The sequence below is a fragment of the Ailuropoda melanoleuca genome, chromosome 1 (genome assembly GCF_002007445.2).
Source record: "Ailuropoda melanoleuca isolate Jingjing chromosome 1, ASM200744v2, whole genome shotgun sequence".
NCBI classification, from domain to species: domain Eukaryota; kingdom Metazoa; phylum Chordata; class Mammalia; order Carnivora; family Ursidae; genus Ailuropoda; species Ailuropoda melanoleuca.
In genome coordinates, this window is record NC_048218.1 from 197830149 (window position 1) to 197854690 (window position 24542).

The following is a 24542-nucleotide window of genomic DNA, read 5'->3' on the forward strand; positions in this document are numbered from 1 at the left end:
TTATTTGAGAGAGAGAGAGAGAGGAGGCACAGGAGAGGGAGAGAGAGAATCTCCAGCAGACTTCCCGATGAGCATGGAGCCCAACACAGGGCTCAATCTCACGACCCTGACATCAGGACCTGGGCCGAAACCAAGAATCAGACACTTCAGTGACTGCACCACCCAGGCACCTAAGACACTTTGGTTCCGACCACAGTTCTCCCTTAGGAACAAGAGATACAAACACTGTTCAAACATGGCACCAATTCTATCTCCAGAGAATGACTTTTCCTATGGAAAACAGACCATGAGCTTCTTGGTTCATGGGCTTTTACTTCCATTTAATACAGTGGCTAACAGTGATGTTCTTATTTCCCTAGCTAGACATCAAAGGACAAGGTATAAAGGCTATAATAGAGGGCCCTTCCATTCATTTCTATAGAGGTTACAAATAAGGATGATCTTACTTACTCAGAAAAAGGAGTGAAAGGTTTTGGAGCCATAAAGAAGCTGAGACTTGGCTCCTTGCTCATGGCTTTGAGACTCACAAGGAGAGAAAATACAATGTGTATTTTTTCTTAAAAGGCAGGATGCATATTTCTTTGATTTCAGAATGTTTAAGTACATTTATTTTCACCATACTCACATTTTCTCCATAACTTAGCTATGTCATAATTAAAATTTTAAAGCTAGCCACCCAGCCTCCTCAGTGAGGTGTGCTGATGGCTAAAACCAGGAGTCTCTCTAGAGCTCATGCTCCAGTCTAGACACGCTATAGCCTCGGGTAGCTATGAAGGGCAGGCTGTAAATGACATATTTTCTCCTCCATCAACTTTTGGTATATGGATATATCCCTATTTCATAGATTAAGGGAGAAAAAAGTGATCTTTAAGCACTGTGAAATGAAATACTTGTTTCCAAAAGCTCCTAGGATCATCAAATTCATCTGTGCTGTGCAGAGTCGTCCTACAAGGTTCAGAGATCATACAGATGTAGGGGAGGAGGTCCTCTCCACCTTCCAGTCCTCTCCTACTCAACTTGTCCAATTAACAGCCTCCATTAGCCAAATACATTAAAAAAAAAAAAAGGAATACCACAGTTTTATTTAGATATCTAATAACTAAAGGTCAGAAAAAAATGGCCAGGCTCCTATCAGAGCAATGTACCCTGCAGAAACTCTTGACAGCTACTGAAGTTTTATAATAATTATTAAAATTATTAGGACTATCAGTACTGTTTGCCCAATACACATTGTCTGAGCAAATCCTGCAAAGAACAAAAATGCACCCTGTTGCCCAGCATTTACCAGGTGCAGACAAGTGCATAGACAGAAAAACATACCTTTGTGTTAAAATTATAGTGGTAGCTGAAATCATAATTCAGACACAATTCTGTATCTTGCTTTGTTTACTTACTGATACAATACCGGCTTTCCCCATGATTCAAGTGGGGCATCGCACGCAGGAAACCTGGGTTTGCATTCCACCCCCACCATGGTGACCTTGGGCAGCTGGCTACCACTCCCACTGAGCCTTGATCCCTCAATTCTCAAATGGGGATTAAAAAATCCACTTCGTGATGTTATTTCAAGAATTCAAAGAGATAAAATAGGTCAAGTATCATAAAAGAGGCAACTGGGAAATCTTACACCCTCTTTTTCTGATTCTTTCTGAGCTGCACAACTGGGGACTCCCAGGGAAGATGGTGAAGCAGAACCTTAAGCTCACTTCATTCCACAGACACACCTAGATAACACCCACATCAGTGTAACTAACCTAGAAAAGGACCCGAAGACTGGCAGAACAGACTCTCCACAGCTAAATATAGAGAAGAAGCCACATCAGAAAAGGTAGGAAGGGCAGAGATACGGTCAGGAACCAAACAGACCCTCCAGACTGTCCTCAGGAGGGAGGGGCATTGCAAGCACAGAGAAGGGAAAGGAGAAGACCCCACCTCAGGCATCCCAGGCACAGGGGGCCTGCACTGGGAAGACAATCCCCATATCATTTGGCTTTGAAAACCAGAGGGGCTTAACTTCATGAATTCTTATAATCAGTGGGGTTTAACACCTAGAACTTTAAAAATGAATAGGCTCAACTCTGGAAGCCAGAGGGTGAGAGGAACCTGAGTCCCCACCCTTAAAGAAACAGCACAAAAACAGCCCCACTTAGATACAGCATAGAAGCAGCCATTTGAAAAATGCCCAGGGTATAGAGATGCCATTTCCCTGCCCAGCATCCCTAGCCTACATATAGTGACACCTGCAGGAACCAGAATAGCACAAATACTCTCCACCCAGCTCGCTAACAGCGCACCCTGCCCCCGCACACTTCTGCAGACCCACCCCCTCCAATCTGCCCTTAGCCCCTCTCCAAAGAAGCTCCAGGTTCCTCCCAGGACAGAATAGAGAAGCCCTGCTAACACTGGGCACCCTGTTCCTGAATTCTCCTGCAGTCACACCCCCCTCCAACCCACCCTTGGCAGGAATCCATCCAGAGAGGTGCCATAAGTGTGGCAGTATGCAAGCAGCCCTGACAGGATCAGCACCACTCAAAAAGTGATTCCTGCCCTGGGGTGACAGGAAGATAACCACACACACCAGTCCAACTGGGACCCCAGCAGTGGGCTGGCAATAGGCATCTGGTGTGACTGCAAGCCCTGCCAACCAAGGAAAACTTCTCAGGACAACACAGGGAACAACCCTGCAGTTCAGTGCTACTGTAGCTCTGGCAAACACCTGGTCCAACCCAAAACAAGCCCAATGTGGCCCCAGACTGACCCACTAACAACAAGGGGCCAAACCCTGCCCGCAACAGGCAGAGCCATGACAGACAACTGGACTGAAGGCAAAAGTGGCACAGCCACAACAGTAGGCTGCACGCACACACAGGAGGTGCTTAAGAGATACCCCTTAAGCACAGGTTCTGGTTAACAGAGGATATTGCACTGCAGGGCACTACACAACCTCTTCTTTATAAGGCCACTACTTTCAAGAGCAGGAGATACGGCTGACTTTCCTAACACACAGAAACAGACACAGAGAGTTAGACAAAATGAGGAGACTGAGGATTATGTCCCAAATGAAAGAAGAGGACAAAATCACAACAAAAGAGCTAAATGAAACAGAGATAAGTAATATGCCATATAAAGAATTTAAAGTAATGATGATAAAGATACTCAATGGACTTGAGAAATGAGTGGAGGATCTCAGTGAGACCCTCAACAAAGAGAAAGAAAACATAAAGAACCACTCGGAGATGAAAAACTCAGTCATGGAAATTTCTGGAGGACAGAGTAATGGAACTCAATCAAGCTGAACAGGAGAAAGAAAAAAAGAATAATAAAAAATGAGAATAGATTAAGGGAACTCACCAATACCATCAAGTACAACAACATTTGCATTATAAGGATCCCAGAAGAAGAGAGAGTAAAGGGGGCAGAAAATTTATCTGAAGAAATAATAGCTGAAAACTTCCCAAATCTGGGGAAGGAAAAAGAAATCCAGATCTTGGAGGCACAGAGAGCCCCCAACAAAACCAACCCAAGGAGGTCCACAACAAAACACATGGTAATTAAAATGGCAAAAAAATAGTGATAAACAGTTTCAAAAAGAGCAAGAGAAAAGAAAACAGTTACATACAAGGGAAGCCCCATACAGCTATCAGTGGATTTTTCAGCAGAAACTTTGCAGGCCAGAAGGGAGTAGCATGATATATTCAAAGTGCTGAAACAACAACAACAACAAAAACCTGCAACCAAGAATACTCTATCCACCAAGGCTATCATTCACAATACAAAGAGAGATAAAGAGTCTCCCAGACAAACAAAAGTTAAAGGAATTCATCACCACTAAAATGCCCTACGAGAAATGTTAAAGGGGAGACTCTGAGTGGAAACAAGAGATCATAAGCAAGAATAAGAAAAGGAGGAAGCACAAAAGCAGTACAAATTAAGTATATCTATAAAAATCAGTCAAGGGGTTCACAAAATAAAAGGATGTAAAGTATGACACCATTTACCTAAAACATGGGAGGGTGAAGAATAAAAATGTAGTGCTTTTGGAATGGGTTTAAACTTAAGTGACCATCAATTTTAAATAGACTGCAATATGCATAAGATGTTATATATAAACCTAATGGTAATCACAAGGAGAAAACAGTAATAGGTCTGAAAAAGACGAAGAGAAAGAAATTCAAGTATATCACTAAATTAAGCCAGCAAACCATGAGATAAGACAGCAAGAGAAGGGAATAGAAAAGAACTACAAAAACAACAACCATAAAACAAGTGACAAAATGACAAGTACATACCTATCAATTATTTTGAATGTAAATGAACTAAATGCACCAATCAAAAGACACAGGGTGGGTGACAGAATAGATTAAAAAAAAAACACGAATATGCTGCCTACAAGAGACTCATTTCAGACCTAATTGGTTGAAAGTGACTGGAAGTGTAGAAATGAAAAAATATTTATCATACAAATGGAAGTAAAAAGAAAGCTGGGATAGCAATACTTATATCAGACAAAATAGACTCTCAAACAAAGACCGTAGCAAAAGACAAAGAAGGACACTACATAGTCATAAAGGAAACAATCCAAAATGAAGATATAATAATTGTAAATATTTATGCAACCAATATAAGAGCACCCAAATACAGAAAGCAGCTATTAACAAATGTACACGAAGTATTGATAGCAATACAATAATAGTAGGGAACTTAAACGCCCCACTTACATCAATGGATAGATCACCCAAACAGAACATCAACAAGGACACAGTAGCTTTGAATGACACATTGGACCACTTGGATCTAACAGATTCAGAACATTCCATCCTAAAACAGAATACACATTCTTTTCAAGTGCACATGGAACATTCTTCAGAATAGATCATATGTTAGGCCACCAAACAAGTCTCAACAAATTCAAAAAGGCTGAAGTCATACCATGCATCTTTTCTGACCACAACACTATGAAACTTGAAGTCAACCACAAGAAAAAATATGGAAAGATCACAAATATATGGAGGTTAAATAACATGCTGCCAAACAATGAATGGGTTGACCAAGAAATCAAAGAGGAGGGGCGCCTGGGTGGCACAGCGGTTAAGCATCTGCCTTCGGCTCAGGGCGTGATCCCGGCATTATGGGATCGAGCCCCAACATCAGGCTCCTCCCCTGGAAGCCTGCTTCTTCCTCTCCCACTCCCCCTGCTTGTGTTCCCTCTCTCACTGTCTGTCTCTATCTCTGTCAAATAAATAAATAAATAAATCTTTAAAAAAAAAAAGAAAGAGGAAAATCAAAAAGCACATGGAGACAAATGAAACAAACAAACAAACACATACAATGGTCCAAAATTTTTGGAATGCAGCAAAAGCTGATCTAAGGGGGAAGTGTATTGCAATAGGCCTACCTCAAGAAGCAAGAAAAATCTCAAACAACCTAACCTTACACCTAAAGGAGCTAGAGAAAGAAGAACAAACAAAACCTAAAACCAGTAAAAGGAAGAAAATAAAGATCAGAGCACAAATAAATGAGGTAGAAACTAAAAAAAAAAANAAACTAAAAAAAAAAAAAAAAAAATAGAACAGATCAATATAAACCAGGAACTGGTTCTTTGAAACAGTCAACAAAATTGATAAACCTTTAGCCGGGCAAATTAAAAAAAAAAAGACTCAAATAAACAAAATCAGAAATGAAAGAGCAGAAATAACAACCAACACCCCAGAAATAAAAAGAATTAAAAGAAAATATCATGAAAAAAACATATGCCAACAAACTGGACAATCTAGAAGAAATGGATAAATTCTTAAAACATATAACCTCCCAAAACTGAATCGGGAAGAAACAGAAAATTTGAACAGACCAATTACCAGTGATGAAAATGAATCAGTAATCAAAAAAGTCCCGACAAACAGAAGTCCAGAACCAGATGGCTTCACAGATGAATTTTACCAAACATTTATTTTTTTAAGATTTATTCTTTTTTTTTTGAGAGAGATGGGTGGGGAGGAGCACAGGGAGAGGGAGAATCTCAAGCAGACTTCCTGCTGTGTGTGGAGCTCAAAATGGGGCTCGATCCCATGGCCCTGAGGTCATGACCTGAGCTGAAATCAAGAGTCAGACACTAAACGACTGAGCCATCCAGGCACCCCAAATTCTACCAAACATGTAAAAAAGAGTTACTACTTATTCTGCTCAAACTACTTCAAAAAACAGAAGAGGAAGGAAAGCTTCCAAATTTATTCTACAAGGCTAGCATTACCCTGATAAAGACATCACAAAACAAACAAACAAACACAAACAAACAAAAAAAACTACAGGCCAATATCTCTGATGAACAAAAATGCAAAAATCGTCAACAAAAAATGAGAGAAACAAATCCAACAATACATTTAAAAAATCATTCATCACAATCAAGTGGGATTTACTCCTAGGATGCAAGTGTAATTCAATATTCCCAAATCAATCAATGTGATACATCACATCAACAAGAGAAAAGAACAATACGATCATTTCAAAAGAGGCAGAAAAAAGCATGTGACAAAGTACAACATCTATTCATGTTAAGAGAGCCCTCAAAAAACTATGTTTAGAGGGAACATACCTCAACATAATAAAGGCCACATATGAAAAACACACAACTAACATCATACTCAACAGTGAAAAACTGAGAGATTTCCCCCTAAGATCAGGAGGAATGAGACAAGGATGTCCACTCACCACTTTTATTCAACACAGTATTGGAAGTCCTAGCCACAGCAATTATACAACAAAAAGAAATAAAAGGCATTCAGATTGGTAAGGAAGAAGTAAAACTTTCACTATTTGCAGAGATATGATACTATATATAGAAAACCCAAAAGACTCCACCAAAAAACTACGAGAACTGATAAATGAATCAGTAAGGTCACAGGATACAAAATCAATATACAGAAATCTGCTGCATTTCTATATACTAAGATTGAAGTGTCAGAAAGAGAAATTAAGAAAACAATCCCATTTACAATTACACCAAAAATAATAAAATACCTAGGAATAAACTTAACCAAAGAGGTAAATGACCTGTATTCTAAAAACCATAAAACACCGATGGAAGAAACTGAAGATGACACAAACAAATGAAAGATATTCCATGCTCATGGATCAGGAGAACAAATATTGCTAAAATGTCCATACTACCCAATCTACAGATTTAATGCCATCCCTATCAAAATACCAATAGCATTTTTCATTGAACTAGAACAAATAATCCTAAAATTAGTATGGAACCACAAAAGACCCTAAATAGCCAAAGTAATCTTGAAAAAGAAGAACAAAACTGGAGATATCACAATCCCAGATTTCGAAATATACTACAAAGCTGTATCAATCAAAACAGTATGGTACTGGCACAAAGAGGCACACAGATCAGTGGTACAGAACAGAGAGCTGGGAAATAAATCCACAATTATATGGTCAACTAATCTTTAACAAAGGAAGCAAGGACACGCAATGCAAAAAAGACAGTCTCCTCAGCAAATGGTGTTGGGAAAACAGGACAGCAGGATGCAAAAGAATGAAACTGGACCACTTTTTTATACCACACACAAAAATAAACTGAGAACGGATTAAACACCTAAACGTGAGACCTGAAACTATAAAAATCCTAGAAGAAAGCACAGGCAGTAACTTCTCTGACATCAGCCATAACAGCATTCTTCTAGATGTCTCCTGAGGCAAGGGCAACAAAAGCAAAAATAAACTATTGGGACGACATGAAAATAAAAAGCTTTTGCACAGCAAAGGAGGGTGTTATACGCAACTAATGAATTGTTGAACAATACATCAAAAACTAATGATGTACTATATGCTAGCTAACTGAACATAATAAATAAATAAATAAATAAATAAATAAATAAATAAATAAATAAAACAAAAAACAAAACAAACAGGTAACCTATGAAATGGGAAAAGATATTTACAAGTGGCATATCCAATAAAGGGTTAGTATCCAAAATATATAAAGAACTGATACAACTCAACACCAAAAAAAAACAACCAAAAAACAAAAAACCCCACAAATAATCCAATTAAAAATGGGCAGAAGACATGAACAGACATCTCCAAAGAAGACATCCAGATGGCCAACACAGGAAAATACGCTCAACATCACTCATCATGAGGAAAATGCAAATCAAAACTACAATGAAATATCATCTCACACCTGTCAGAATGGCTAAAGTCAAAAAAACAAGAAGCAACAGGTGTTACCAAGGAGGCAGAGGAAAAAGGAACCCTTGTGCACCATTCCTTGGAATGCAAACTGGAGCAGCCACTCTGGAAAACAGTAAGAAGTTCCTCAAAAAATTAAAAATGGAACTACCCTACAATCCAGTAATTCCACTAGCAGTATTTACCCAAAGAAATGAAAACACTAATGCAAAAAGATATATGCACCTCTATGTTTATAGCAGCATTATTTACAATAGCCAAATTATGAAAGCAGCCCAAGTATCCATCCATAGATGAATGGATAAAGAAGAGGTGGTGTGTGTTAAATGGAATATTACTCAGCCATAAAGAAGAATGAAATCTTGCCATTTGCAATGACATGGATGGAGCTAGAGGGTATAATGCTAAGTGAAATAAGTCAGTCAGAGGAAGACAAAGGTCATTCGATTTAACTCGTGGAATTTAAGAAACAAAACACATGAACAAAGAAAAAAGAGACAAAATAACAGATTTTTAACCTCAGAGAACAAACAGGTGGTAACTAGAGAAAGGAGGTGGGGGGATGGGTGAAACAGGTGAATGAGATTAAGAGTTACACTTATGATGAGCATGGAGTAATGTATAGAAATGCTGCATCACTATACTGTATGCCTGAAACTAATATAACACTATATGTTAAGCACATTGGAATTTTAAAAAAACTAAAATGAAATTAAGTAGCTAATAATAAATAAATGCACACATTTACACACTGATTCCCTTATTACTAGGCATTTAGGGGGCTCACAATTGTTCGCTGTTATGAATAACGTTCTAATAAATATCTTTGCACATGTAGTTTTTTCCCAGTATTTGGATTTCTTTGGGGAGGAGAAACCTAGATTCTCAAAAGTGGAATTACCAAATCCAAAGCTCAGTAAGTCGTATTGCCCAGCTGCTTTCCAAATGTTTAGTGATTTATACCACCACTGAAAATATAATAATTGTAGCTGACACTCATTGAAAGTTTACAACATGCCAGGCACTATTTTGAGCCCTTCGCATCTGTTATCTTCTGTAATCCTCAAAACAACCACAGGAGGTTAAGTACTAACACATTATGCCCACTGTACAGAGCAAGAAACTGGATACTACTGTCATCACGCTACATTACTACGAAAAGATACAAGACTTTAATAGTGTCTCGCCATGGTTTTAATGTGCATTTCTTTAGTAATTTTCAAAGCTGGGCATTTTCCACATGTTTACGTTCATGTGATACACACCCCACACAAATATTCCTTCTGTGAATTCATTCTTCCTGTCCTTTGTCCAGTCACGCTCTGAAGTCTGCCCACTTATCAATTTATATGAATCATCCTCTAATAAAAATACCTCATGGACATATCTATCTGCTGAATACTTCCCTAGATACTATTTTCCTTTTGCATTTACTAATTTTTAGACATAGACATATTTGATTTTACACAGCAGAAAGGTAACTCTTCCAGTGTATCTTATTTTCTATTACAAAATTTTACACAACATAATCTCTTATTAGAAATTATTAGAAAATAACATCCTCTTCAAATGTTTTATATGTATCATTTCTCTATTCTTCTAGATTAAAGATGAGTATGTCTGAATTTTGTCTGGGATATGAAATACACAACAATGTTCAAATAAGCAATAATTCGCAGGAGAAACAAAACTCACTGTAAGCACAGCATGTGTAAAATATATGAAATCCTGTAGGATATCCAGATATATTATTTGTTTTATTGACTGATAAACAATGCAACATAAAAGAACTTCCAAAGAAATCATAATGGGTAATTACCCACCAATTATTGCAAGTTTCAAACTGGCTTAAACTAGTTCCTTGATGACATTATAAAGGTTGGTACTGTCGAGAAAGTTAGAAAATAGTAAAAAAAAAAAAAAAGCTATTTAACATGTAATGGCTCTAAAGCTTCCAACAGGAAAGGTGAGGAAATGAAAATAAAATGAAAAGGAAAATGAAAGAGTGACGTTGAGCCCTTGTAAACATAGTTAGATGGGTATAATGAACTTTGAGGATTTTTCAGAGTATGCTGAGCTGTACAAAAAAAAAAAAGAACTCCAGAGATGCTTCAGGAACAATGAACAACGTTCCCAAATACAGCATTCATAGTATCAACTATTCACGAGGTGGAGTTCCAGGACGTGAAACAGCAATTTTTAATTCTGGGCTTCAAGACTGGATCTCAGGTAAACTGCTGGGACAGACCAGCCAAGTGCCACGTAGGAATCTCAGCTCAGCCATGTTGGGCCCTGCCTGTCACCTCATCACAAGGACCAAATGAAACAAAAATCTCCCTCAGGTCACTGGCCAGCGACTCAGAGCTGCTTATCACCAGCTGGAAAAATGCCTTCTTTAAAACAAGCACTTGTTTTAACACCCTACCATGTGCTGTACAACAGATCTCTCAGTTCAGCCTAAGAATTTAGAAACGTCTTCCCTGGAAGAGCTGTGCGGTGAACTCCATGTGAAGGGACAGCTTCTGAGACACTGACTCCGGAACAAATCAGAGGCTGTCAGTCGGGATCTCAGCCACTCCCTCTTCCCACCTCCCCTGCCTACACCTCCACCAGGATCCAGGGGAACGTGGCTCAGACCAGGGGAGGAGGTCACGGAACACTGGGACACCAAAACGCTGGGAAGTCAGACGTGTCCTTTGCCAGAATGCAGCCAAAAGCGAGGGTTATCTAGTTCAGAAATGCAAGGTAAACAGCCACGTGTACCTGTGGTGCCCCCAACAGGCCTTGGCCGGGCCACCGATGGCACGTCCTCAGAGTAGATCCCTCGGGCGGCGAACGGGGCTTCAGCCGATGCCTGTGGCTGCTGGGGCTCTGGGGGCACCAGCTCCGAAGACTGCAGCAAACCGGGGCCAAAACCTGGTCTGAAGGCAAAGCAAGCCCAAGTGTCAGGACCACACATTACCCTGGCTCTGGCATTTTATTAGTTCCACCTTCAGTCCCACAGAAAAATAAGACCTCTGTCTGTTGGTGTATTACCCGTCTCCTCTCCTGGAACACGAGCTCCCTAAGGGCAGAGATGTTTTCTGTTTGCTCGCTGACTTATCTCCAGCACTAAGAATGGTGCCTGGAATACAGCTGATGCTTGATAAGTCTCTGCCGGGGGACTGAAGAGGAAACGCCTTAGTTTACAGACCACATGAAGGTGCAGTCAAGTTCCAGGGCCTGTGCACCTTCAGCATCGGACTAAAGGGCTGGTTCCCAACCTCAGCTGCACGTTAGCATCTTTTAAAAACCCCGATGTCCATGCTGCACCCCAGACCAAGGAAAACAGAATCTCTAAAGGCAGGACCCAGAGATGGCAGTTCAGACTTCCACTGATGATCCTGATACTCATCGCGGCTGAAAGCCAGTGCTCTAAAGTGGGGGTTCTCAAACTTTTTGGTCACAAGACGCCTTTACACTCATAAATTATTGAGGACTCCTGAGAACTTCTGTTTCTGTGGATTATATTTACAGATATTTCTTGCATTCAGAATTAAAATGCAACATTTTTAAATACTTATGCTTAAAATTGATTTAAAAATAACAATATTAAGCATCTTACCTGGTAACACTTTCTCAGGAAATCAACTCTATTTTCTAACCCCTCCCCCCTCAAAAAAAGTAATGAGAAGAGTTTTACATTTTTTCAAATTTCCTTCATAGAAGACATCTGGATTCTCATATACTTTGTATTCAATCAGTTCCTGTAGTTATTTTAAGAAGAAAATCTGAACTTACAAAAATACATAGTTGGATAAGGAAGACCTTATCAGATGATACTTAAATAATATTTCAGACAAATATTCTTTTTTGATATACCAAAATTCATCAAAGTTTCCTTAAAGGTTAGCGGCAATATGGAATCTGAAACAGTATCAATTAACTTTTTATACTCTGTTACAGAAATTCCACTGGTCTATTTTACACTTTGAATGGACCCATGCATGATTTTATGACATAATTCATTTGGAAAATATGAGTTCACTGAGTTATGGAGACTTCTTAGATATTGATACATTTCACTTGGTAGTATCCAAAAAACCACGTTCATTAATATCACCATTGAGCTCATCAGAAAAGTCTTTTAAGTACTAGGATGCTGTCAAGCACCCAGTGGCAGACAAAATTTAAATTTTCACTTGAAAGCTCAATTTTATCATTGGCACCAAATCCTGTCAGTTATTTTTCTTGAAGTGACAGGCTCACTTCCTTTATCTTCAAGACAGTGTCTGCCAAGCAACCCAAATCTGAATAACGATGTCTGCCAACTGATCATTCAAACAGAAAACAGAGCAGCAGTACAGATCCGTTCTCAACACAAACAACTGAACAGGTGCTTCTCCTTTAAAATTCCATACTTCGCAAAGCACTTTATATGCATTTCCTCTTTTGTCCGACAGATGATGAAAGACTCAAGGGTTTACTTTTAATAAAATTAATAATTTGTATGACTTCATCAAGGACATGCTAACATAACTAAAAAACTGGCATTTTTTCAAAAAAACTGATGGCCCGGTGGTGAGGAATAGGACTACTCAGGCCATTAGGTGTCTCTGCCTTGACTCATGCTAAGGTTCCAGCAGTTTCATCTACCACTGCTTCTGCCCCTCAGTGTAGCATCAACACATTAAAAAAAAAAAAGTCAAATAATGCTTTAATATTATTATGAAACACAGTTTTGACTTCATAGACCCCCTCCGAAAGGGTCTCAAGGACCCTCTAGGGGTCTGAGAATTCCGACTTGAGAACCACTCTTCTAAAGAAACTCAAGAATAAAAAAACATGATAGTCTAATTACGGTTCTTTGCAAATGACAGTCAACCAGTAATTAAGAGTTCAAACTAGTTTGACAAGAACATAGACTGACTTGCCCCTATTCTATAGTCTTATTTCTGGAGCACATCTCATAAATTGAAACCCAGGCTATTTATATTGCTCTCTTTAGAGAACTGTTACTGTTTTAGGTTGACCTTACAGATCTGAAAGCGTAACATAAGGCATGCTCCTCCTTCAATATCTGTAGATTGGAGTTCACCTAATCAATTCATAATCTCTTGACCATCCACCGAAGAACTAGCTCTTGCCCTTTAGTTATTTCTACTTTACCCAATTATCCTCCTCCTGACTACATGTGCATCCTATTTATCCTAAATTGTGTGTTCACAATTCAGTGTGATCCAAATCCCCCAGAATCCTTTAACTTGAGTAACCATAAAATCGGTCATCCAAACCAGAATGCTTTTGAGAGTCAAAGTTATTAATAATTACACTAGAAAACAGGTGTAAACTGAACTGAACTGGGCAAACCAGATTAGATGGCCTCCATCGTTAACTTCTGCCCCGGATCACCTTATTTTCACCCACTCTCTTTACTTTTGTTGTTTTCGGACCACAAAGCAGTGCATGCACTGGGAAGGGGGTTGGCAGAAAATAAAACAAGCCCCTCTGAAAATAAGGGCAAAGAAAGAACAGGAAAAAAACGAGGAAGCAGATAACATTCCTACTTCTATGTGACTTGCAGTCATTGAAAGGATAGTTGAGTACGATTTCTGAGATTAACTGTGGTTTTCTGCAATTCCTTCTTTGTAATAAATCATTTGTCCACTCGTGTGCATCTGCTTATGGACTCTATTCTGTTCCTCTGGTCTGTTTGTCTAGCTTTACAGTGATACCACAATGTCTTCATTACCTTACGGTAATTTACAACCTTTAGCATAGTCCTCACACACTATTCTTTTTCTCAAGGTGTTTGAATATTGTTAGCCTTTTGCATTTCCACATAAGTTTTTAAAATCAGCTTGTCAGTTTCCACATATTTTTTTAAAGACAACAAACTACTAGGATTCTGAATGGGATCACAGTGAATCTGTAGCTCACTTACTGGAGACTGACACTTTAAATATACTGAGCTGCCCAATCCACGAACACTTTCTTTAGAGGGATTGACTATCTTTGGTGAGATTAATTCTGAGATATTTTATATTTTTTAATGCTACTTTGTGCAGCATCTTCAAAAGTTTTTGTCTGTTGCTCATAAACAGAAATAAAACAGAGCTTTGTATGCTTATCTTACATCCAGCTATTTTGTAATTTATCTATCTTGCTAAATTCTCTTAATTCTAAAAATTTATGTGTTGGCATTGAGGATTTCCTACTTAAAAAAATATATATCACTGGAAAATAATAACAGTATTATTTCTTTCCTTGAATTCCTTAATCCTTCTTCTTCTTCTCTCTTTTTTTTTTTTTTTTTTTTTTTTTTTTTTTTTTTTGCTTCATTACACCATCTAGACCCCCAGGGCAATGCTGAATAGAAGAGATGGAAGCAGCTATCTTTGTCTTGCTCCTATTCTCAAAAGGAGAGCTTTTAACATTTCAACCTTAAATCATATTTGCTGAAATAAATCTTATCAGATTAGACAAATTCACTTCTATTCTTTGTTTGCTAAGATTTTTACCACAAACGGATGTTGAATTTTATCAAATGCTGTATTTAGTGAAAAGAGATTTCTCTCCTTTATTCTCCGCAAAGTAGTGAATTATACTGGTTGATTTTTCAAAATGGTAAATTACCCTTGCAGTGTTGGAATAAATCCAGTTTGGCTGTGATATGATATCCTCTCGTATACAATGCTGCATATGCTTGCTAATATTTAGTTTCACGTTTCTGCATCTACGTTTATTAGTAAAACTCATGAACACTTAATGTTTTCTTTCCTGCAATTTCCTTGTACTTGTCTCATCCTTGATATCAAGGTTATGCAGTCTTGGGGCACCTGGGTGTCTCAGTTCATTAAGCATCTGCCTTTGGCCCAGGTCATGATCCCAGGGGGATCAAGCCTTGCATCAGTCGCCCTGCTCAGTGGGGAGCCTGCTTCTCCCTCTGCCTCTGCCTGCCAATCCCCCTGCTTATGATATCTTTGTCAAGTAAAAAAAAAAAAAAAAAAAGGTTATGCAGTCTCAAAGAATGAGGTGCAGAGCATTCTGTTTTTATATTCTTTAGATTAATTTGTAGAACACTGGCATGTTTTCTTCCTTTGGTGTTTTCAATAGAAGTTACCATTGAAGCCGAAAGTTTTCTCTGTGGGAAGAATTTTAGGAATGATGACAATATCTTTAATAGTTACATGACAATTCAGGTTTTCTCTTTCTAGGAATTCTTCCATCTATCTTATTTCGGAAAAAAAAAAATCTTTCTATTCTTTCTTAATAAACTCTACCCCCAAATGGAGCTCAAATTCACAACCCTGAGATCAAGGGTCACATGCTCACTGACTGAAGCAGCCAGGTGCCCCAGAAATTTTCCATTTAAAACTTTTTTAAAAGATTTTATATTTATTTTAGAGAGATACAATGAGAGAGAGAGCATGAGAGAGAGCAAGCTGAAGCAGGGGGGAGGAGTAGAGGGAGAAGCCAACGCTCCTGCCGAGCAGGGAGCCCCATGTGGGACTTGATCCAGGACTCTGGGATCATGACCTGAGCCAAAGGCAGACACTTAACCAACTGAGCCACTTTTCATTTTAAATTTAACAAAAATGTATTCATAAAATCTTCTTAATATCTGTGAAATCTTTTAAAAATCAGTCTTTTAAAAATCTGTCAAAATCTTTTTTATTTCTAAAAGATCTGGATTAATATGTTTTCATTCCTCTTATTGATAATGATGCACAGCTTACTTGATCAAGCTCTCCAGGGATTTATCAATTTTATTAGCTTCTTTTTCAAAGAACTAACTTCTAGCTTTGTCAATATTCTCTATTATGGTACTTTTTTTTTCTATTTCATTAATTTCTTTTTATTTTTTTTTTAAGATTTTATTTATTTATTTGAGGGAGAGTGAATAAGAGAGAGCATGAGCAGGGGCAGAGGGAAAGGGAGAAGCAGACTCCCCTGCTGAGCAAAGAGCCCAACACAGGGCTCGATCCCAGGACTCCGGGATCATGACTTGAGCTGAAGGCAGACGCTCAACCAACTGAGCTACCCAGGTGCCCCTATATCATTAGTTTCTATTCTTATTTTTATTATTTCCTTCCTTCTACTTCCTTTAGGTTTAATTAGATGTTGGTTTGTGTTGTTTTTTTTTTAACACTGAGATGAATGCTTAGATTATTGCTTTTCAGCCATTTTTCTTTTCAAATGTATTTTGATTCATGTAAGGCATCGACGTCCCCCCTAAGTGTGCCTTGAGATATATCCCACAACTTTCACTGTGTCAAATTTTCAAGACTCCAAGCCCCAAGAGTCTGTCCAAAGTTTTACCCAGCTCTCAGTCGCCTCCTCTGGAATTAGCAGGTCCCCTGGGAGAAAGTTCGAAAGGCAGGGCTCATCTCTCTGGATTTCCTAGATCTTAGCCCCACACCACTTCACTGTCATGTTAGCTATCTGAGTTTGGTTTTGTTTTATTTTAACATCTTGTCTAGCTTTTCCAGTTGCCCTCAGCAAATTATCTAGTCTGTCATTACTAGAAGACCTTAAATTCTACCTTTGTTCTCCTCTTCAGATTAGCCCAAGACAACTCACAACTCAGAAGTTTTCATCTGCTCTAAATATTAGCTCAAAGAAGTGAGTTAACAAAATTTTTAAAAACAGCCTATGTGAGGAAGTCCTAATGCATTTTCTCCTGAAACCTTTACCTCGGCAATGGGCCTGATGGGGGAGTCATTCCATAGTCTTCATATCTCTGGAAGAAAAACAAAAGAAGATGAAGATGAACATTCCACGCTTATTAGAAAGTGACAACAGGAAACTTAAAAATTTGGATTTGCAGGATTAACTGTCAAGAGAATTATTTTCTCGTAAAAGAGTTGGCATGCCATTGAGGCATGCTGCCATCAATAATGCCAGAAGTTTCAGCTTGGGGAACTGGGCTACCATGCTTTAAAAAAACACACACTAATTTCTAGACCTTTCTTTCTTTTATAAAACATGAGCAACAGACAGCCTTCTGGCATCTGTTCTTCCCTACAGGCTCATTCTCTATAAATCTGTTTCTTCTGCTAAAAAGGTAGGCCTTCGTGGCCACACTTAGTACAAATGACTTTACCATCATGGGCCAAGATGGTCACCAGAGCCAGCAGGTTTCCAGCAGCAATTCAAATATACTCATAAAACTAAAGTATGTGAGTGCTGTACTGTGTTGTAGAACATCGTGGAAAGAGAAAGAACACAACGAGAACCAGAAATCAGAGACACACTTAAAGATGAAGTTAACACCTTCAGTTTCTGAAAGTTTTCTCGTTCCAAGGAGGCCCAGCCATATTCCTGACCTTATGTTCCATCCGGTGCCCCATATCCTTCAATCGACTTTTTTAACTTGGGCTCATCTCAGCTAACCATGTGTTCTTTGGCTAAAACAATATCAATATGGCATCAGGTTTAAAGAAACGTGTACCTATGTTGTGTTCCTCATGAAATCAACACATCCTGACCCTAACATTCGTGGGACTCCTACTTCAACACTTCTTTCAACAACTGTGAATTGCTATTTGGGAATCAGATTTCTTAACAGAGTGGTAACTCTGGACAGAGTCCATCCAACTGTAGTCAGTTTGAACCAACTGGTTGTCCAGGAACCAGAGCTCCCAGTGAAGTTACTAAGTCAGCCTTGCTTTGGGACCTACTCTCAAATTAGGTATTTTTTAAGCTGTAATGAATTAGTATTTTGTGGTAAGTGCTATGAGCACTAACCCTGGCCCCAGTAACAGCAACAAAGGGCTCACTACCTCTATTTTATCGATGAAATCAACTCACAAGGAAGTTAACTAATTTCCTCCTAATAAGTCTTTCTGACTCAAAAGACGAGCTTTTAACCATTGCACTGCACTGCCCATGGTTCCCAAACCAGATTTCCCCCCTTGAATAAATCTCTACTTTGTGAAGAAAAATAGAGCCTTTGGAGTGAAACAGACTAGCCAAGCTACTCAACTTCCCTGGGCCTATTTCCTGATGCCAAGAAGGATAGAATGAACCCTATAACTCATACAGTTTGAAGGGATTATTATGTATGAAACTGTGCTCAAATTACTTCACCTTCTGACCCTCTCTGCTTCCATCCCCTCGGCAGAGGGGGGTAGAGGAGAACCTTGTAGAGTTCCCCAAATGAGGTCAAACAGCCAAATGGGATTATGGAAGAAGGGAAGAATAGAAAGAAGAGGAGTTTCAATTCCTTTTCAAATAATTAAAGGGAAATCTGACACCAGATAAAGATTATTCACAGTGGCCCCTGTATTTTTCAGCAGTCTGAATTTTTAAAACATATTCATATGCAAAACAAAACAAAACAAAAAAAGATCAAAGTTTACATATCAGGATTTCAGGAGGTCCAGTAAGTGATAAACTAACAGAAAAACACTGAAAACTAGCTGTCTACCTGTTTTGTTATTGTGGTACGAGGGATTTCAACTCTATTGTAATCAGAAAAAAGGAAGTGATTTTTCCAGAGACTGCATGCCCCAATGAAAAGGATTTAAAAAAAAAAAAAATCATAGACATAATGACAGGTGTTTACTTTAAGTGGGTCACATCTATATAAAACTCTGGGCAACAAAATAGAAATTTAAGGTTTCAACCAGCAATGTCAAATAAAAATACCATTTTAATGCATCCCTTCCTTCTACTCAGTATAAAACAGGCCAATAGAGAAGAAAGGCATGTTAAATGGTTGGTGGAGTCTGGGATGGGTTTGCTTGTGAAATGTCCTGGTTCAGACATCCATACTTGGTACTTAGAAGACTGCTCCAGGGAGATTAACTTTATTCAGGAAAGCAGAAATACGACCTATCAAGTGGCCTTCTCACCAATGCATAACTAACCCTTACAGTGGCCAAAAAAAAAAAAAAAGATTAAAAAATGTCATTAGATGGTAAATAAAGGTTCATGTGGTAACTGAGGACATCCTGAAATCTACATTATTGTAGTTTTTACTGTAGTCAGAAGAAGGGAATAAAAGGTGATCAGGTTCCTCCTGGCAACAAAAAATAACTTATGACCAATTTATAAACATGATAAAATTATATTAGATATCCCAGATACAGCCAATGATTCTGGCTTTCCACTAGATTAAACTGCTATCATCATCAAAACATATAAGGGCAACATCAAAGGCCCATGATGAGAAAACCACTCAGTTAAGAGTGTTTATAAAAATCTTGCTATGGGTTTGAGTTCTTGGTTAAGATGGTGGATTAAGGCATTATCACGGAATTGTTCCTCTCTCCAAAACCTATCAACAATGAACAAATAATAAAAATAATAACACAAATCACTCAAAAATTATTGCTAAAATTCACCAGCGAAATCAAACAAGCAAAGAAAGGAACAGATTCATACCATAAACTGAGAAAACTATCAGCCAAGGAACAAAAAAGGACTGCAGCTGCATAATGGGAAAGTAGTAAGAATAACAATTCCTTTTTATAAGTTGAAAGAAGAGATGATAAAACAATAGAATGAATGGAAATGGGAGACCCCAGAACTGAAATAATTTGGGACCTAATTATTGGTGGAAATGATTTGAGGACCGAAACAATGTGATTATGACTCTAAGAAATCAACTAGCAGGGGAAAGAATAGATATGGCTCCAAATCAAATCATTGCCACAGAGAAAGGGCCCATGATAATCATAAAGAAGACAGAGAAACCAGGACAAAGTAGCTAAAGCCATTAGGGAATAAAAGGATAGGTACAGAAAACAAAGATGAGCTGATACGAAGATAATTGGTATCTTCAACTCCAATAAATAGAATAGAGTAAGAAAATCATGTCAGATATAAAAGCAAGTTTCCCTGAAGTGAATGAAAGAGCTGAATCTGAAGATCAAATGGACACTGGCTATTCATGGGGGAAATGATTCAGAAACACTGGCTGAGTGCCCAGAATTATTTACGCTTCCTAGCAGGTAGGGTACGTACATCCCTTACCAGGAAAGGGGAAATTAAGATGGCCACAGATTTCTTCACAGAACAATTCAAAAAGCATTAGGAGCAGAGAGAAGTAACACAGAGATGCCAGTGGTGAACAAGGTCATGTCGGAAAGTGACATGAGAACTCTTCCTTCGCAAAACTCAAGACTAGGTCAAGCGGCTCCTGGAGGCTTCCCCGTTGGTGCTGAGTCCCCCTGTCCTCCAGAGGATGCATCTACTGTGTCAGCCTCTCCGCTCCCCAGCCTGCTCAACACCAGTAAATGGCCTTTTACATGTCAGCCACCACCCTGACATCCTACATTCAAGACTGGAGGCAGAGAGACAATCAGGAAGCGCTTGCAATGGTGGTGAGAGATGATGGTGGCTCCTGACGTAATGCGGAGGATTCGAGAGGAAGAATCTACAAAGCTGCAGCACGTCGAACTGACCCCAACTCCCTGTCCTTGCCCTTCAGTGCAGTCTACCATTTCAACTGCACCCTCTAATCTGCACATCTCTTGCCCCTTGTCCTTTCACCACATTTGCCTTTGAAAGCCCAACTCCTGGATCAACCCAACTGCCCCTTTTCTCCTTGTCTCTACCTGGGTATCAAATGCTGATCAACAAAACTACAGAACTTTAATTTGTGCCACTATAATTTTGCAACAGTCAATCTCAACAGGGGCTTCGATGCCACTAAGTAATTACTCTTATGTCTCTAAATGGTTTTCTCACATTCTCTACAGTAAGTATGCACGATCTCTGCTCTCCCTCAAATCTCTTGCCCTGCCACACTTCCCTCATTCTCAGTAAATGACTCTGCTTTCTCCACTGTGAAAAACAGAAGCCACCATGAGATGGGAGGCCCCTCAACTTCCTGTCACCCACTACAAACATGATTGTATCTGCACCCAACTCCTCCCCTCTCCTTGGAAGAAATACATCCCCTCATTTCTAAAGATAATTCCTCCTTTGGTACTCTGGATCCCCTTTCCTGAATCATAGAACTCTCCCTCTAGACTGGCGCAGTGCCATCAGCAAACACACTGAAGTCATGGAGAGTCTTCCTCTTGAATCCATACACTGCATCGTGCTAGTTGGGGCAACCAACATCACTCGCCAAGATTATTAGGACAACTTCCTAAATGTCTCCCTGCTTCTGGTCTTGCACTCTGACAAACCATTCTCCAGTCTAAAATGAGTGCAATCTGTCAAAAAGGCACATTGAATTATGTCTTTAGACTGCTCAAAACTCTTCAGTGTCTGGCCATTACCCTCAGGATGAGGACTAGGCTCTATCCCTATAGGCTTCTTACTTTTTCTCTCCTGTCTCATGTCTCACCCCTCTTACTTCTCACTCTGTATTAGTCGTCCAGAACTAATATCACTATTAAGAACATTTTGGAGCAAAAATTTTAACAGCCTTATTTCATTATAATTGACACACAATGAACGCACACATTAAAGTATACAAATTGTTAAGTTTTGGCAAATGTTGGTACCCACAAACCATGCTCATGAACCAGAGAATGAACATACCCATCACCACCCAAGCTTCCTGGTGCCCCTCTGTAATCCCTCTGTCCCATACCTTTACCCAAATTCACTCCATCCCTAGGCAACCACTGATCTGCTTTCTGTCACTTTAGATTAGCTTGCATTTTCTGGAACTACGTATAAATCCAATCAGACAATATGCACTGTTTTTTGGTTGGGGGGGTAACTTCTTTCCCTCAGCATAACTATTCCGAGACCCAACCATGTTGTCATATGTATAAATAATTCATTCCTTTGTATTACTGAGTAGTATCCCACTGTATAAATACAATACCATTTTTGTTTGTCTATTTGCCTGTTCATGTGCATTTGGGTTGCTTCCAATTTGAGTCTCTTATCAATAAAGCGGTCATGACGTACAAGTCCTTGTCCGGACATATGCTTTCATTTCTCCTCAGTAAATATTTCAGAATAGAATTGGGTCATAAAGAAGGCATAGGTGTAATTTTTTAAGAGACTGTCAAACTGCTTTTCAAGAGGTTGTGCTATGTTACATTCTTATCAACAGTTTATAAAAGTTCCAGTTGTTCATATTCTAATAGGTATATAAGGGTATCTCATTATGATTTATTGCACTTCACCTAATGAGGTTGAACATCTCTCCATCTGCTGATTCTTTGTATTTGTCTGCTTATTATCTGTATTCCTTCTTTGGTGACATTTGTGTTCAAATCTTTTCCCACTTTTTATGGGATTGTCTGATAATATGTTCAATTTATTGAGATTAGCTTTATGGTCCAGAATACGGTCTATCTTGGTAAATGTTCCATGTATTCTTTTCTAAAGCTAATTTTTAAATTTTAATTCCAGAACAGTTAACATAAAGTTTTATATTAGTTTCAGGTGTACAATGGAGTGATTCAACAATTCTATATATTACTCAGTGCTCATAATGAGAAGTGTACTCTTTAATCCCCATCACCCATGCACTCATGAAAGAATGTACATTCTTTCTGCTCTTCTTGGGTAGAGCACTTTATAAATGTCAATTAGTTCAAGCTGATAATCAGTATTAATTCAAGACTTGTTCAAGTTTTCTCTACCTTAATGATTTGCTATATACTCATTCTATCAATTATTGAAAGAGAAGTGTTGAAGTCTCTGCCTATAACTGTGGCTTTGTTTATTTCTGCATGCAGTTCTATCAGTTTTCACTTCACATATTTTGATGCTCTATCACAGACACATAAACATTTAGGATTTTATGTCTTCTTGATGAACTGACCAATATATTATTATGAAATGATCCTCTATGTAATATTCTTTACTATGAGATCATTTTGGCTAACATTAATATAGCCACTCCAGTTTCTTATGATTAGTGTTAACACGGTTTATCTATCTGCAAACTTTTTTTTCCTTCTCCATACATTTAATCTATTTGTGGCTTTATATTTAATGTGAGTGCCTTGTGAGCAACAGATAATTGGATCTTGAGTTTTATTCCATTGATAATTTTTGCTCTGTAATAGGAATATTTACACCATTCATATTTGATGTGATTACTGATAGGGCTAAATTTAAATCTACCATCTTGGTATCTGTTTCCATTTGTCCCATCTGTTCTTTGTTCCACTTTTCCTCCTTTTCTGCCTTCTTTTGGACTTACTTTTTTTTTTAAGATTTTATTGTTTGTTTACTTATTTATTTGTTTATTGAGAGAGAGAGAGAACACACAAGCCAAGGGAGGGGCAGAGGGAGAGGAGAGGGAAACAATCTCAAGCAGACTCTGCACTGACTGCAGAGCCCAACACCAGGCTCAGTCTCACAACCCTGAGATCATGACCTGAGTCAAAATCAAGAGTCAGATGCTTAACTGACTGAGTCATCCATGGGCCCCAAGACTGAGTACTTTTTATAATTTCATTTTTACACTTTTGTTGGTTATTAACTATTCCTCTGCAGGGTTTTTTTAGTGGTGGCTATGGAATTTATATGCTATATTTTTCACTCATCACAGTCTACCTTCAAATGTTATTATTCCACTTCGTGTATAATATATGAACATCAAAACAGTGCACTTTTATTTCTCTTCTCTTGGCCTTTGTGCTGTAGTGTTTTCATACATTCAGTTCTATATATGTTATAAACCCCCATACACTGTCATCCTTTTGCCTTAAATAGCCAATTATCTTTTTTTTAATTTAAAAAAGAAACAAAAAGTTTTTTAAATTATCCACGTATTTAGATTTCTAGTGTTTTTCATTCATTTATGTAGATCCAGATCTTTATCTGGCATCATTTTACTTCTCCCCAAAGAATTTCCCGTAACATTTCTTATAATGAAAGTCCGCCAGTGATACATTCTTTCAGCTTTTGTGTGTCTAAAAAACTTTTTGAAAGTTATTTTCAGTAAATAGAGAATTGATAGTTTTTTCCTTCAGTTCTTTAAAGATTTGTTTCACTGTCTTCTGGACAATGAGAATTTTGCTGTCATCCGCACCTCTGTTCCACTGCATTACCATGCGTTCTTTTTCTCTGGATGATTTCAAAATCTTTGTCACTTATTTTGAGCAATTTGATTATATTTTGTGGTATAATTTTCTTCATGGGGGCGCCTGGGTAGCACAGTTGTTAGGCGTCTGCCTTCGCCTCAGGGCGTGATCCCAGCGTTATGGGATCGAGCCCCCCATCAGGCTCCTCTGCTGGGAGCCTGCTTCTTCCTCTCCCACTCCCCCTGCTTGTGTTCCCTCTCTCGCTGGCTGTCTCTCTCTGTCAAATAAATAAATAAAATCTTTAAAATTTTTTTTCTTCATGTTTCTTGTATATAGGGGGTCACCAAGCTTTGTGGATCTGCACATTTACAGTTTCCATTAAATTTGAAAAACTTTTGGCCATTATTTAAT

The 24542-nt window shown here is 38.5% G+C and overlaps 1 protein-coding gene across 1 annotated transcript in view; it reads right to left on the bottom strand.

The window, feature by feature from the left end:
* The window catches only part of KIAA1549 (KIAA1549 ortholog), a 135486-nt gene that overhangs the window by 7947 nt on the left and 102997 nt on the right, over positions 1-24542 (bottom strand). The window contains exons 17-18 of the mRNA XM_034637766.1: positions 16872-16918; positions 10960-11117 (exon numbers count right to left, since the gene is read on the bottom strand). Coding sequence (XP_034493657.1) covers positions 10960-11117; positions 16872-16918 — 205 coding nt within the window. The remainder of the gene's footprint in view (positions 1-10959; positions 11118-16871; positions 16919-24542) is intronic.